Source organism: Pseudophryne corroboree, chromosome 2, assembly GCF_028390025.1.
Source record: "Pseudophryne corroboree isolate aPseCor3 chromosome 2, aPseCor3.hap2, whole genome shotgun sequence".
NCBI lineage: Eukaryota > Metazoa > Chordata > Amphibia > Anura > Myobatrachidae > Pseudophryne > Pseudophryne corroboree.
Window position 1 is genome coordinate 1,015,042,990 of NC_086445.1, and position 14,231 is coordinate 1,015,057,220.

At 51.1% G+C, this 14,231-nt stretch overlaps 1 protein-coding gene across 1 annotated transcript in view; it reads right to left on the reverse strand.

The window, feature by feature from the left end:
• Positions 1–14,231, reverse strand: part of PRDM15 (PR/SET domain 15) — an 86,557-nt gene that overhangs the window by 18,879 nt on the left and 53,447 nt on the right. Inside the window, 4 exon segments of the mRNA XM_063956683.1 lie at positions 11,348–11,379; positions 11,381–11,512; positions 13,015–13,149; positions 13,230–13,361. Coding sequence (XP_063812753.1) covers positions 11,348–11,379; positions 11,381–11,512; positions 13,015–13,149; positions 13,230–13,361 — 431 coding nt within the window.

The following is a 14,231-nucleotide window of genomic DNA, read 5'->3' on the forward strand; positions in this document are numbered from 1 at the left end:
CACACCAATCACACCGTACAACTTGTGATCTGAACCCAGTTAACAGTATGATAACAGAAGGAGCCTCTGAAAAGATGGCTCACAACAACAAAAACCCGATTTTTGTAACAATAACTATGTACAAGTAATGCAGACAATCCGCACTTGGGATGGGCGCCCAGCATCCACTACGGACTATGAGAAATAGAATTATCGGTAAGTAAATTCTTATTTTCTCTAACGTCCTAGTGGATGCTGGGGACTCCGAAAGGACCATGGGGATTATACCAAAGCTCCCAAACGGGCGGGAGAGTGCGGATGACTCTGCAGCACCGAATGAGAGAACTCCAGGTCCTCCTCAGCCAGGGTATCAAATTTGTAGAATTTAGCAAACGTGTTTGCCCCTGACCAAGTAGCTGCTCGGCAAAGTTGTAAAGCCGAGACCCCTCGGGCAGCCGCCCAAGATGAGCCCACTTTCCTTGTGGAATGGGCTTTTACAGATTTTGGCTGTGGCAGGCCTGCCACAGAATGTGCAAGCTGAATTGTACTACAAATCCAACGAGCAATCGTCTGCTTAGAAGCAGGAGCACCCAGCTTGTTGGGTGCATACAGGATAAACAGCGAGTCAGATTTTCTGACTCCAGCCGTCCTGGAAACATATATTTTCAGGGCCCTGACTACGTCCAGCAACTTGGAATCCTCCAAGTCCCTAGTAGCCACAGGCACCACAATAGGTTGGTTTAAGTGAAATGCTGAAACCACCTTAGGTAGAAATTGAGGACGAGTCCTCAATTCTGCCCTGTCCGTATGAAAAATTAGGTACGGGCTTTTATAGGATAAAGCCGCCAATTCTGATACACGCCTGGCTGAAGCCAGGGCTAACAGCATCACCACTTTCCATGTGAGATATTTCAAGTCCACAGTGGTGAGTGGTTCAAACCAATGTGATTTTAGGAATCCCAAAACTACATTGAGATCCCAAGGTGCCACTGGAGGCACAAAAGGAGGCTGTATATGCAGTACTCCCTTGACAAACGTCTGAACTTCAGGAACAGAAGCTAGTTCTTTTTGGAAGAATATCGACAGGGCCGAAATTTGAACCTTAATGGACCCTAATTTGAGGCCCATAGACAGTCCTGTTTGCAGGAAATGCAGGAATCGACCCAGTTGAAATTCCTCTGTAGGGGCCTTCCTGGCCTCGCACCACGCAACATATTTACGCCAAATCCGGTGATAATGTTGTACGGTTACATCCTTCCTGGCTTTGATCAGGGTAGGGATGACTTCATCCGGAATGCCTTTTTCCTTCAGGATCCGGCGTTCAACCGCCATGCCGTCAAACGCAGCCGCGGTAAGTCTTGGAACAGACATGGTCCCTGCTGGAGCAGGTCCTGTCTTAGAGGTAGAGGCCACGGTTCTTCCGTGAGCATCTCTTGAATTTCCGGGTACCAAGTCCTTCTTGACCAATCCGGAGCCACGAGTATAGTCTTTACTCCTCTCCTTCTTATGATTCTCAGTACTTTTGGTATGAGAGGAAGAGGAGGGAACACATACACTGACCGGTACACCCACGGTGTTACCAGAGCGTCCACAGCTATTGCCTGAGGGTCCCTTGACCTGGAGCAATATCTGTCCAGTTTTTTGTTGAGGCGAGACGCCATCATGTCCACCTTTGGTTTTTCCCAACGGTTTACAATCATGTGGAAGACTTCTGGGTGAAGTCCCCACTCCCCCGGGTGGAGATCGTGTCTGCTGAGGAAGTCTGCTTCCCAGTTGTCCACTCCCGGAATGAACACTGCTGACAGTGCTATCACATGATTTTCCGCCCAGCGAAGAATCCTTGCCACTTCCGTCATTGCCCTCCTGCTTCTTGTGCCGCCCTGTCTGTTTACGTGGGCGACTGCCGTGATGTTGTCCGACTGGATCAATACTGGCTGACCCTGAAGCAGAGGCCTTGCCTGACTTAGGGCATTGTAAATGGCCCTTAGTTCCAGGATATTTATGTGAAGTGACGTTTCCATGCTTGACCACAAGCCCTGGAAATTTTTTCCCTGTGTGACTGCTCCCCAGCCTCTCAGGCTGGCATCCGTGGTCACCAGGACCCAATCCTGAATGCCGAATCTGCGGCCCTCTAGGAGATGAGCACTCTGTAACCACCACAGGAGAGACACCCTTGTCCTTGGAGACAGGGTTATCCGCTGATGCATTTGAAGATGCGATCCGGACCATTTGTCTAGCAGATCCAACTGAAAAGTTCTTGCGTGGAATCTGCCGAATGGAATCGCTTCGTAAGAAGCCACCATCTTTCCCAGGACCCTTGTGCACTGATGCACTGACACCTGGCCTGGTCTTAGGAGCTTCCTGACTAGGTCGGATAACTCCTTGGCTTTCTCTTCCGGGAGAAACACCTTTTTCTGTACTGTGTCCAGAATCATCCCTAGGAACAGCAGACGTGTCGTCTGAATATTTAGAATCCATCCGTGCTGTCGTAGTACTATTTGAGATAGTGCTACTCCGACCTCTAACTGTTCTCTGGACTTTGCCCTTATCAGGAGATCGTCCAAGTAAGGGATAATTAAGACGCCTTTTCTTCGAAGAAGAATCATCATTTCGGCCATTACCTTGGTAAAGACCCGGGGTGCCGTGGACAATCCAAACGGCAGCGTCTGAAACTGATAGTGACAGTTCTGTACCACAAACCTGAGGTACCCTTGGTGAGAAGGGCAAATTGGGACATGGAGGTAAGCATCCTTGATGTCCAGAGACACCATGTAGTCCCCTTCTTCCAGGTTCGCTATCACTGCTCTGAGTGACTCCATCTTGAACTTGAACCTTTTTATGTAAGTGTTCAAGGCTTTCAGATTTAAAATGGGTCTCACCGAGCCGTCCGGCTTCGGTACCACAAACAGCGTGGAGTAATACCCCTTTCCCTGTTGTAGGAGGGGTACCTTGATTATCACTTGCTGGGAATACAGCTTGTGAATGGCTTCCAATACCGCCTCCCTGTCGGGGGTAGACGTTGGTAAAGCAGACTTCAGGAACCGGCGAGGGGGAGACGTCTCGAATTCCAATTTGTACCCCTGAGATACTACCTGCAGGATCCAGGGGTCCACTTGCGAGTGAGCCCACTGCGCGCTGAAAATCTTGAGACGGGCCCCCACCGTGCCTGAGTCCGCTTGTAAGGCCCCAGCGTCATGCTGAGGACTTGGCAGAAGCGGGGGAGGGCTTCTGTTCGTGGGAAGATGCTGTCTGTTGCAGTCTTTTTCCCCTTACTCTGCCCCGGGGCAGATATGAGTGGCCTTTTGCCCGCTTGCCCTTATGGGGACGAAAGGACTGAGCCTGAAAAGACGGTATCTTTTTCTGCTGCGAGGTGACTTGGGGTAAAAAGGTGGATTTTCCAGCCGTTGCCGTGGCCACCAGGTCCGATAGACCGCCCCCAAATAACTCCTCCCCTTTATACGGCAATACTTCCATATGCCGTTTGGAATCCGCATCCCCTGACCACTGTCGCGTCCATAATCCTCTTCTGGCAGAAATGGACATCGCACTTACTCTTGATGCCAGAGTGCAAATGTCTCTCTGTGCATCTCGCATATATAGGAATGCATCCTTTAAATGCTCTATAGTCAATAATATATTGTCCCTGTCCAGGGTATCAATATTTTCAGTCAGGAAATCCGACCAAGCCACCCCAGCACTGCACATCCAGGCTGAGGCGATTGCTGGTCGTAGTATAATACCAGTATGTGTGTATATACTCTTAAGGATATTTTCCAGCTTTCTATCAGCTGGTTCCTTTAGGGCGGCCGTATCAGGAGACGGTAACGCCACTTGTTTTGATAAGCGTGTGAGCGCCTTATCCACTCTAGGGGGTGTTTCCCAACGCGCCCTAACCTCTGGCGGGAAAGGGTATAATGCCAATAATTTTTTAGAAATTAGCAGTTTCTTATCGGGGGAAACCCACGCTTCATCACACACCTCATTCAATTAATCTGATTCGGGAAAAACTACGGGTAGTTTTTACACACCCCACATAATACCCTTTTTTGTGGTACTTGTAGTATCAGAAATGTTCAAAACCTCCTTCATTGCCGTGATCATGTAACGTGTGGCCCTACTGGAAAATACGTTTGTTTCCTCACCGTCGACACTGGAGTCAGTGTCCGTGTCTGTGTCTGTATCGACCTGAGGTAACGGGCGCTTTATAGCCCCTGACGGTGTTTGAGACACCTGTACAGGTATTAACTGATTTGCCGGCTGTCTCATGTCGTCAGTCTTTTGTAAAGTGCTGACACTATCACGTAAATCTTTCCATAAGACCATCCAGTCAGGTGTCGACTCCCTAGGGGGTGACATCCCTAACACAGGCAATTGCTCTGCCTCCACACCATTTTCCTCCTCATACATGTCGACACAACGTACCGACACACAGCACACACACAGGGAATGCTCTGATAGAGGACAGGACCCCACTAGCCCTTTGGGGAGACAGAGGGAGAGTTTGCCAGCACACACCAGAGCGCTATATATATACAGGGATAACCTTATATAAGTGTTTTTCCCTAATATAGCTGCTGTATATATTTCTATGCCAATTTAGTGCCCCCCTCTCTTTGTTTTACCCTGTTTCTGTAGTGCAGGACTGCAGGGGAGAGTCAGGGAGCCTTCCTCCAACGGAGCTGTGAGGAAAAATGGCGCCAGTGTGCTGAGGAGATAGGCTCCGCCCCCTTCACGGCGGCCTTTCTCCCGCTTTTCTATGGAAATTTGGCAGGGGTTAAATGCATCCATATAGCCCAGGAGCTATATGTGATGTATTTTTTGCCAACAAAAAGGTGTTCTATTGCGTCTCAGGGCGCCCCCCCCAGCGCCCTGCACCCTCAGTGACCGGAGTGTGAAGTGTGCATGAGAGCAATGGCGCACGCGCTACCTTATAGAAGACAGGACGTCTTCTGCCGCCGATTTTCCGGACCTCTTCAGTCTTCTGGCTCTGTAAGGGGGCCGGCGGCGCGGCTCCGGGACCCATCCATGGCTGGGCCTGTGATCGTCCCTCTGGAGCTAATGTCCAGTAGCCTAAGAAGCCCAATCCACTCTGCACGCAGGTGAGTTCGCTTCTCTCCCCTTAGTCCCTCGATGCAGTGAGCCTGTTGCCAGCAGGTCTCACTGAAAATAAAAAACCTATACTTAAACTTTCACTAAGAAGCTCAGGAGAGCCCCTTAGCCTGCACCCGTCTCGTTCGGGCACAAAAATCTAACTGAGGCTTGGAGGAGGGTCATAGGGGGAGGAGCCAGTGCACACCAGGTAGTCCTAAAGCTTTTTACTTTTGTGCCCAGTCTCCTGCGGAGCCGCTATTCCCCATGGTCCTTTCGGAGTCCCCAGCATCCACTAGGACGTTAGAGAAAGGACCCTGTTGAAGTAGACAGTCCAGTCGAGGTAGGAGCCAGGGCTCCTCTACTGACAACAGGCGTATCCGTATCTTCGAGTCCTGCGTGGCCCAACCAGCGCCACCGAGAGGACTAGCACCCATAATTCCCTCCTGTGTTACCGAACATGAGGTAGAAATAGAAAAGGAGGCAGGATAGAATAACCAGAAAACTCCCCGGAGCCCTGAGGGCACCCTCGGCTACTGCCGCCAGAGCTCACGTCCGAGAGTAATAAAGGGTTAAAGAGTCAGTCAGAACGCCCTGAGGTCGATCCGAAATCTCCGCCCACAGCGGACCAGCTGACAAAACTCCGGGGAATGTTCCCTCACCCGGGAATGTTTCCTCACCTGGAAAGAAGATTGTTGTCCCCCGCTCAGAGGGGAATGGAGGCGACCACTCATTGCGTCGCAACTTGACTGAAGGAATAGAGTATCTGGTGCCGAGGAAGGAAAAATCCTCTGACGGACCGTGTTGAGAAACGTCTATGCGGAGCATAAATTGGATCTGTGTCGAATCAGAAGCTCCTGGATCCTCTGGATATTCAGAAGCCACCTAATGTACAGAGTGGGATAGTAGCAGTAAATTGTCCCATTAGGGAACCAACGTCACCCACTGCCCTTGAAAAAGAGTTATTCTGTGATCTTCCTAAACTCTGTGGGAGCGGAAGAGGGACCGAGAGGAAAGGACTGACAGTGAAAATGAGAATCCTGTAATGCGAATCTGAGAAAAGCCTGTCCAACGGAAATCAGTAAACAGGCATCTCTGAAGACAAGGGACACGTAAACCTCCCTTTTTTTGTTCAAAGACAAGGGACACGTCAAACTCCCTTTTTTGTTCAAACTGGCAATCACAGACTAAAAGGATTGTAAGGCCAGAATAGGCCTGTCCAAGCCACTTGGCTTCGGAACGTGAAAAGAAAAACAAAGGCCTGAGTCAAATGATATCTGAAAAACAGGGATCAATACCCTTTGCGGTTAGAAACCTATGGAGCGCAGCCTGCAGTATGACTCTCTTGTCATCGTAAATCGGCCGACCCATGCCGAGGGACTCCTGAGACGGTTGTAACCACCCCAACCTTCTCCCTTTGACCTGCGCCTACCCTGGGACCCTCCAGGTGGTAGGAAAGTCTGTGTAATGGGTGTATAGGATGACATAAAATCAGACTGGACCAAGGATGTTGAACCTCTGCTTCAGCCTTTTTACCCTGAAAACCCCTGGTGGCGAAGATATCACCTGTGTGGAGTCCAAAGCCTGAAAGGGCACGGAAAAATCTAAGGAGAGACCAGTAAAGGTCTGTCTTGGATCTGGGGCAGTAGTAGGAGAAAGCAGAGTGGACTTACCTCCAATGGTTCAAGAAAACTTGCAGAAAGTTCCTTCCCCAGAACCATCTGCCCCGTAGGATTTCATGTTCACCTGTCACTGTCGCAGCCCCAGAGGTCGTCGGGTTAAGACAGCCAAGCGAAGAAGCAGGGTCCGAGTCTGCAGACGTGGAGACCTCCAAAGAACATAAAGCAGAATCGTGATTCTGACCTGTACAAAAGTATCAATTGATCCTGATGCGAAGCATCGTGTAACCTAGAGGGCAATTGTACCCCAACCTACCTGCTCCGGACGCGGTAGAATCGCGCTGCCGCCTATGTCGATGGATCCCTGAGCAAGGTTGCCTCAGGAAAACGGCAGCTTGTTGGACCGGCGATACATCGAGGGGTATACCCTGGAGAGGTTCTGATACCCTTTCCTGCCGTCTGCGGGGAAAGGATAGGAAAACAAACATTGTTTGATACCTGAAATTGTGTATTCGGGCGTCTGCCGGCCGTCTACCGGAGCCTGGCCAGCTTATCCGAAACTGGACCAGTCGCTGTCATTTCATCCTCGGCGTCGAACCCTGATGGACTTGACGTGTCCGCCTCCTTTACCTGCAGTCTCAGACGAACTGCTGTATAATGCACCTGGATATTCTGAGACACTGGTTCAGACTCCACAGAAAACAGACATCATCAGTATTGTAACATGGAAGGTTAGCAAGGTTCCTTTAGAAACCTGGAGAGGTGAAATGACGTACAAGGTCTCTGGTTACCAGTGACATTACCTGCATAATCTGAGCTGTTCAAACAGGAGCGTCCTGCAGGTGCGTGGAGGGCTCTGCAGATGGCTATGCAGATGGCTCCACCGCATACTTCACACCTAAGAGGGAATTCTTTGACTATCCCAGGTGAGACAAACGAAAGGAGAAAAGGTGGGTTAAATAAACACAGCCCTATGCAAGGTCTGCACTATAATGTGTGACCGACACGATTCAACTAAACTTTCTGGAGCAGCGGAGACCTGAACCAGTAGCGCTGCGCTGTGGGACAGGAGTCTTAGCCCTAGGCTATAGGAGCTCTCCTTAAAGTTTTGTCTGGATTCAAACCCCTGTTCAGATACCCGCTACTAGCGTACTGAGCCACAGCGCTATTTGTCTGATGCCTTACACACATTCCCCAATTATAACTAGCATTAGTAACTAGTGACACCAAGGAATAATAAAGGGAAGGCAACACCCCTCCCTGTATGTAGTGTACCGCTAATTAAGGTGCACCAGATGTTTCTCGGAGGTTCCGCTGGCCTTTCAAAATGGTGACCAGACTGCGAGAAAAGATGGGGGAAAATGTTATGTGGCAAGGTGGGGTATTCTGTTATTAGAAAACATTGCGGAAGTGTTTGTTTTATCCCCTATATCTGGTATTTTAGGGATATATCTATATACATACCCACCCGCACTTATATATATATATATATATATATATATATACACACACATACACACACACAAACATAACTATATATGTATATATACACACACACACACACACACCACCGTGAAACCCACCGGGTAGATAAATACCGTCTATGTGAACCCAATAGGGTAGATAAATACTGTGTATTTGTAGGTAAATAAATTCTGCACAGTATATTTTTAAATTATTAATGAGCTGAGTCCCAGCTACTATAATAGAGCAGGTTTCCTGATTTGCATGTAGGGAATGCCGGGCAGAGGACTCTACTGCAGGAGGAATGTATCTATATTTCAGCAGCATGAAGTCTGGAAAAGCTAAAAACCCCAGAGACAGGGTCTGTTGCCTAGCGACAGTGAGACCTGGGAGCCCGCTGAGTAAAGCGGGTTATAAGCCTTTACTCACCCCTTCTTGCAAAGAAATCCTCCCTGCACAGCCAGGAGAGGAATGAGCCTTCAGTGTGAGCCCCCACACACACTGGAGCGGCGTGCTGCAGCGGCGCGGGGAGCGGAGAGAGCCCGCCGTACAGAGCGGGAGTTAGCTCCGCCCCCCCTGCCTCGGCGCGCAAATGTATCCCCCGGCCGCCTTGCTGCGGTCGGAGTAAATGTAAACCCCCGGCCGCCTGTTTGCTGCTGCCGGGGAGCGCCTGTATACTGTAATATATGCTGCGGCCGGGGAGCGGTGTGTAACCCCCCCGGCCGCCTGTATGCAGCTGAGAGTCTGAGCCCGCCGGACGGAGCGGGAGTAAGCTCCGCCCCTCTGCTCCGGCGCCACTTTTAAATTTCAAATGTATGACCCGGCTGCCTGTAAGCTTGTGCGGCCGGGTAGTGTAAATGTATCACCCGGCTGCCTGTCTGCTGCAGCCGGGGATTGAAGAGCGCTGAGCCCGCTTACCGAGCGGGCTGAAGCTCCGCCCCCCACATAAAGGCGCCAAGTTCACACTGCAGAGCAACTATTTTTAGAACCGACGACCTCTCTCACCCTAGCCCGGTTACGTATCCACTGGGCTACTGTGGATGCTTTTCAGTGTAGGGGATAGTTATGCACAGTAAAGACCATCACATCTAAGAGTCTCACTCCATATTATGTAAAATCACACATCAGTCTGGAGGGGGGGAGATTGTACTCACCGCTGTCCTTCTGATGGAGTGGCCCCGACACGCGCTGCACGTAGCGGTGTCCGGCCGGAATCTTCTGTAATGGAGTGGTCCCGACACACGCCGCACGCAGCGGTGTCCGACCATTTTTGATACTCACCGCTGCCATGCTGCCGGAATCTTCTGCTGGATGGAGTGGTCCCGACACGCGCCGCACGCAGCGGTGTCCGCCAACTCAGGAGAGCTCAGTGTCTCCCTCAGCCGGGGCCCATCCCGAGCCGCACGCAGCTGCGATGGGACCCCGCCGGCAGCTCCCACGGTGCAGACTGGCAGTGGCAGAGCTGCCAGTCTGCGAGTGTGTGTAAGAAAAATAAAATAATAAAGAAAAAGAAAAAATTCTTCAGCTAAACCCAAGTGAACCAGCTCCCTCGGGCACTAAACTAAGACTGGCTTGGAGGGGATATAGTAGGGGAGGAGCTAGCCACAGTGTGAGGATTTTTAAAGTGCCAGCTCCCCATTACTACCTACTATTTCCCCATTGTAACTACACTCCAGTGGCCCCTAGTGGATGAAGGAGAAACTATAGACGTTAGTAGCGCACACAGGAGAGATAGCGGGGGAGGATAGGGCACCTGTGTGGGAAGCACAGTGCTGAGTAGTACACATGGGAGAGAGCAGGAAACTATAGACGTTAGTAGCGCACACAGGAGAGGTAGCGAGGGAGGATAGGGCACCTGTGTGGGAAGCACAGTGCTGAGTAGTACACATGGGAAAGAGCAGGAAACTATAGACATTAGTAGCGCACACAGGAGAGATAGCGAGGGAGGATAGGGCACCTGTGTGGGAAGCGCAGTGCTGAGTAGTGCACATGGGAGAGAGGAAATTATAAACGTTAGTAGCGCACACAGGAGAGGTAGCGGGGGAGGATAGGGCACCTGTGTGGGAAGCACAGTGCTGAGTAGTACACATGGGAGAGAGCAGGAAACTATAGACGTTAGCAGCGCACACAGGAGAGGTAGCGGGGGAGGATAGGGAACCTGTGTGGGAAGCACAGTGCTGAGTAGTACACATGGGGGAGAGCAGGAAACTATAGACGTTAGCAGCGCACACAGGAGAGGTAGCGAGGGAGGATAGGGCACCTGTGTGGGAAGCACAGTGCTGAGTAGTACACATGGGAGAGAGCAGGAAACTATAGACGTTAGTAGCGCACACAGGAGAGATAGAGGAGGAGGATAGGGCACCTGTGTGGGAAGCACAGTGCTGAGTAGTACACATAGGATAGAGCAGGAAACGATAGACATTAGCAGCGCACACAGGAGAGGTAGCGAGGGAGGATAGGGCACCTGTGTGGGAAGCACAGTGCTGAGTAGTACACATGGGAGAGAGCAGGAAACGATAGACGTTAGTAGCGCACACAGGAGAGATAGCGGAGGAGGATAGGGCACCTGTGTGGGAAGCACAGTGCTGAGTAGTACACATGGGAGAGAGCAGGAAACTATTATAGACGTTAGTATCGCACACAGGAGAGGTAGCGGGGGAGGATAGGGCACCTGTGTGGGAAGCGCAGTGCTGAGTAGTACACATGGGAGAGAGCAGGAAACTATAGACGTTAGCAGCGCACACAGGAGAGATAGCGGAGGAGGATAGGGCACCTGTGTGGGAAGCGCAGTGCTGAGTAGTACACATGGGAGAGAGCAGGAACTATAGACGTTAGTAGCGCACACAGGAGAGATAGCGGGGGGAGATAGGGCACCTGTGTGGGAAGCGCAGTGCTGAGTAGTACACATGGGAGAGAGCAGGAAATGATAGACGTTAGTAGCGCACACAGGAGAGAGATAGCAGGGGAGGATAGGGCACCTGTGTGGGAAGCACAGTGCTGAGTAGTGCACATGGGAGAGAGCAGGAAACTATAGACGTTAGTAGCGCACACAGGAGAGGTAGCGAGGTAGGATAGGGCACCTGTGTGGGAAGCGCAGTGCTGAGTAGTACACATGGAGACACAGAATGCTGGTAATAGGAAAGGGAGCACAGACCATGAAAAGGGCAGACAATGCAGCAGTACAAACACACACTTACTTCTGCACCTCTGGGTCAGGCAGGTTCTCGCGGGTGGATCACCATGTGTGCGTGGTAAGTTGCTTTGAGCGCGAATCGTCGGTGGCAGATGCTGCAATCGTAGCCATTCTCCGCGTGTACATCCATAATGTGCTTCAGGTATTCCTTCCCCCGCGCAAATGAGATCTGGCACAAGGCGATAAGCACAATTAACCTGATCATGTATGTGATACAGTAAGTGCAAAGTGCACAAAATGGTTTTTAAAGTAAATATAAGTAGGAGTTTACAGGAATTAGAACCCAGTTCTTGGAGGACGTGGACCAGTTTCAAAGTGAAGAACTGAGAAGCCAAAATCTGCCCAAGAGGAGGGAACAGTAAAGTCCTTATTATTAGGTTCCCTCATGGGAGCTGACCCTATCTGTGATGGCAGCACTAACAGGGTGATACCTTCAGGTCTACAATTCCATAATGTTCCGGACACTTCACCCCAGATCTCATTATCATCAGACCTGGACTTTTCTAGGAGATCCTCCAGACAGTGCATAATAATGATACAATACACCCACCAGGATCTGTGGGATACACCGTATTATCATTCAGCCAAGCTGGTGCACGTAACTGGTACCGGCAGACTGGGCAAGGTCACTCTTGTTAGGGGTCAGCGTTAGCGCCCCTTCCCAGGCTGGGATCCAGACAGACCGTGCAACACATGGAGCTCATCTACAGTAGCCACCACCTAACTACAAAAACCAAGAGTTTGTGGACCCCAGATTTGGCACCAACGTAGACATGGTGCCCTAACAGAGATGGGCAGGCATCACAATAATGACAAAACCAAAGTAAAATACGCTGGATGAGCAACAGGAACCCCAGCAGAAAAGGCTTAAGGAGGATGGACTATGTGAAGAGTATTTTAGCTCGTCCAGGGTCTGTCTGTTGGTTTGGGAGGGGGGGTGAGGCCAACACGTAACCATGATGCTGCCTGCTGGCCACGGGGATGGAATGAGAAAGAATCTCCAGGGATCTGGGATCCTATTAACAGCATGTTATCTCGCTTCCCCGCCCGACTTCACTGACCTGCCATGCCGTATGCTTTGCCTAGGGAACCAGACTAAGTCCCCCCCAATGTGGCTGTCATTATACCAATAATCCCCTTCCCTCCCTGAGATGGGGAGAGATTGGAGAGAATGCGATGCGGAGGATTACTCCTTCCATGCACTGCTTCCCAGACTGGAGGACCACAGCGTGAGCCCATCTGGCAGCGAGAAGTACAGCTGTACAAGATGGGATAAAACCCAGATAAAAAAAAGCAGCTGCGAAGGGTCTCCCTGATGGGAGCGGGCAGAATTAGGGGGTGACTCGTCTCAATCGCCTACCATGCTCTCTGTGTCAGCAGTGGCTACTGGCAGTCATTAAGGACCAAGTACAAACATACAGCTATAACTAACTCATCAGCGTCTTGGAATACCCATATAATTTACAGAAGGAAATAATACATTATAGCATAGGCCGTATATATTGATGTTACGTGTATATTCTTTCCAATGAAGGAGGTCTAGCACAAGCGCCGCCTGACGAAGGGGCAGGGGAGACCCGGAACGGTCACATTAGCTATCTAATGGTAGCTGTAACAAAAACTGGAAAGCAGCTACACCCTTTAGGGACAAGGTTCTCCTTCCAATCCTACCTGGCACCTCTTACAGCTGTACTTGTGGGGCTCAGAGTCGGCGCTGCCATCCGAGTTGTCGTCATTGTCCTCGGAAGAGATTCCGATCTTCCCTATGAATTCCTCCCGCTGCTGGTCATTCATCAAGGCGATGTCCTAAACACACAGCCTGATTATAACGTCTGCCCGGTGCGGGCTGTCAGCACAAGGGAGGGAGTTCCGCGGAGAAGGGGTACCTTGAAGTGGATGTGGATGTGATCTCGGAGAACGTCCACCCGGAAGAATTTCCGGCCGCAGATTTCGCAGGTGTATTTCTTGTCTCCGTGCGTGAGCAGGTGCTTGTTCATGTTACTGCGGCAGGAGAACATCTGTAGGCACAGGACACGGAACATTCTATAGCGGACTCGTATACAGGTGTGGTGTTCCTTCTATGGTAACCGCTCAGTCAGTGGGTGGGACCGTTCTGGATTGGCAAGTGCAAAAAGTGTATTGTCTATATATGCTTCATTAATACAAGACCTTAACTACCGGGTGGCTAGTGACACTGCCCACCTCAGCCACCCGTACATTTTACCCCATGGAGGGGCTGTCAGGGAAGACTCTTTGCATATTACCAGAGTCTTTTGGCCTGAGCTTCTGGCTCTGTTACATGTAAAATGTCGACATTAAGGTTAGGCTGCAGGCAGGAGGGTTAGGGTAAGGATGCAGGCAGGAGGGTTAAGGGTAAGGCTGCAGTGGGGGGGGGGGGGGGGGTTAGGCTGCAGGCAGGAGGGTTAGGGTAAGGATGCAGGCAGGAGGGTTAAGGGTAAGGCTGCAGTGGGGGGGGGGGGGGGGTTAGGCTGCGGGCAGGAGGGTTAGTGCAAGGATGCAGTGGGGGGGGGGTTTAGGATGCAGGCAGGAGGGATTGGGTAAGGATGTGGGGAGGGGGATAGGCTGCAGACAGAAGGGTTAGGTTAAGGATACAGGGTGAGGTGGGAGGGGGGAAAGGCTCTTTGCATATTACCCCAGCCTTGTCTTTTGGTCTGAGCTTCTGGCTCTGTTACATATAAAATGTCGACATTAAGGTTAGCCTGCAGGAAGGAGGGTTAGGGTAAGGATGCAGGGGGATGGGGGGGGTTAGGCTGCAGGCAGGAGGGTTAGGGTAAGGATGCAGAGGGAGGGGGGGGGGGGGGGGTGTTAGGCTGCAGGGTTAGGGTAAGGATGCAGTGGGGGGGGGGGTTTAGGCTGCAGGCAGGAGG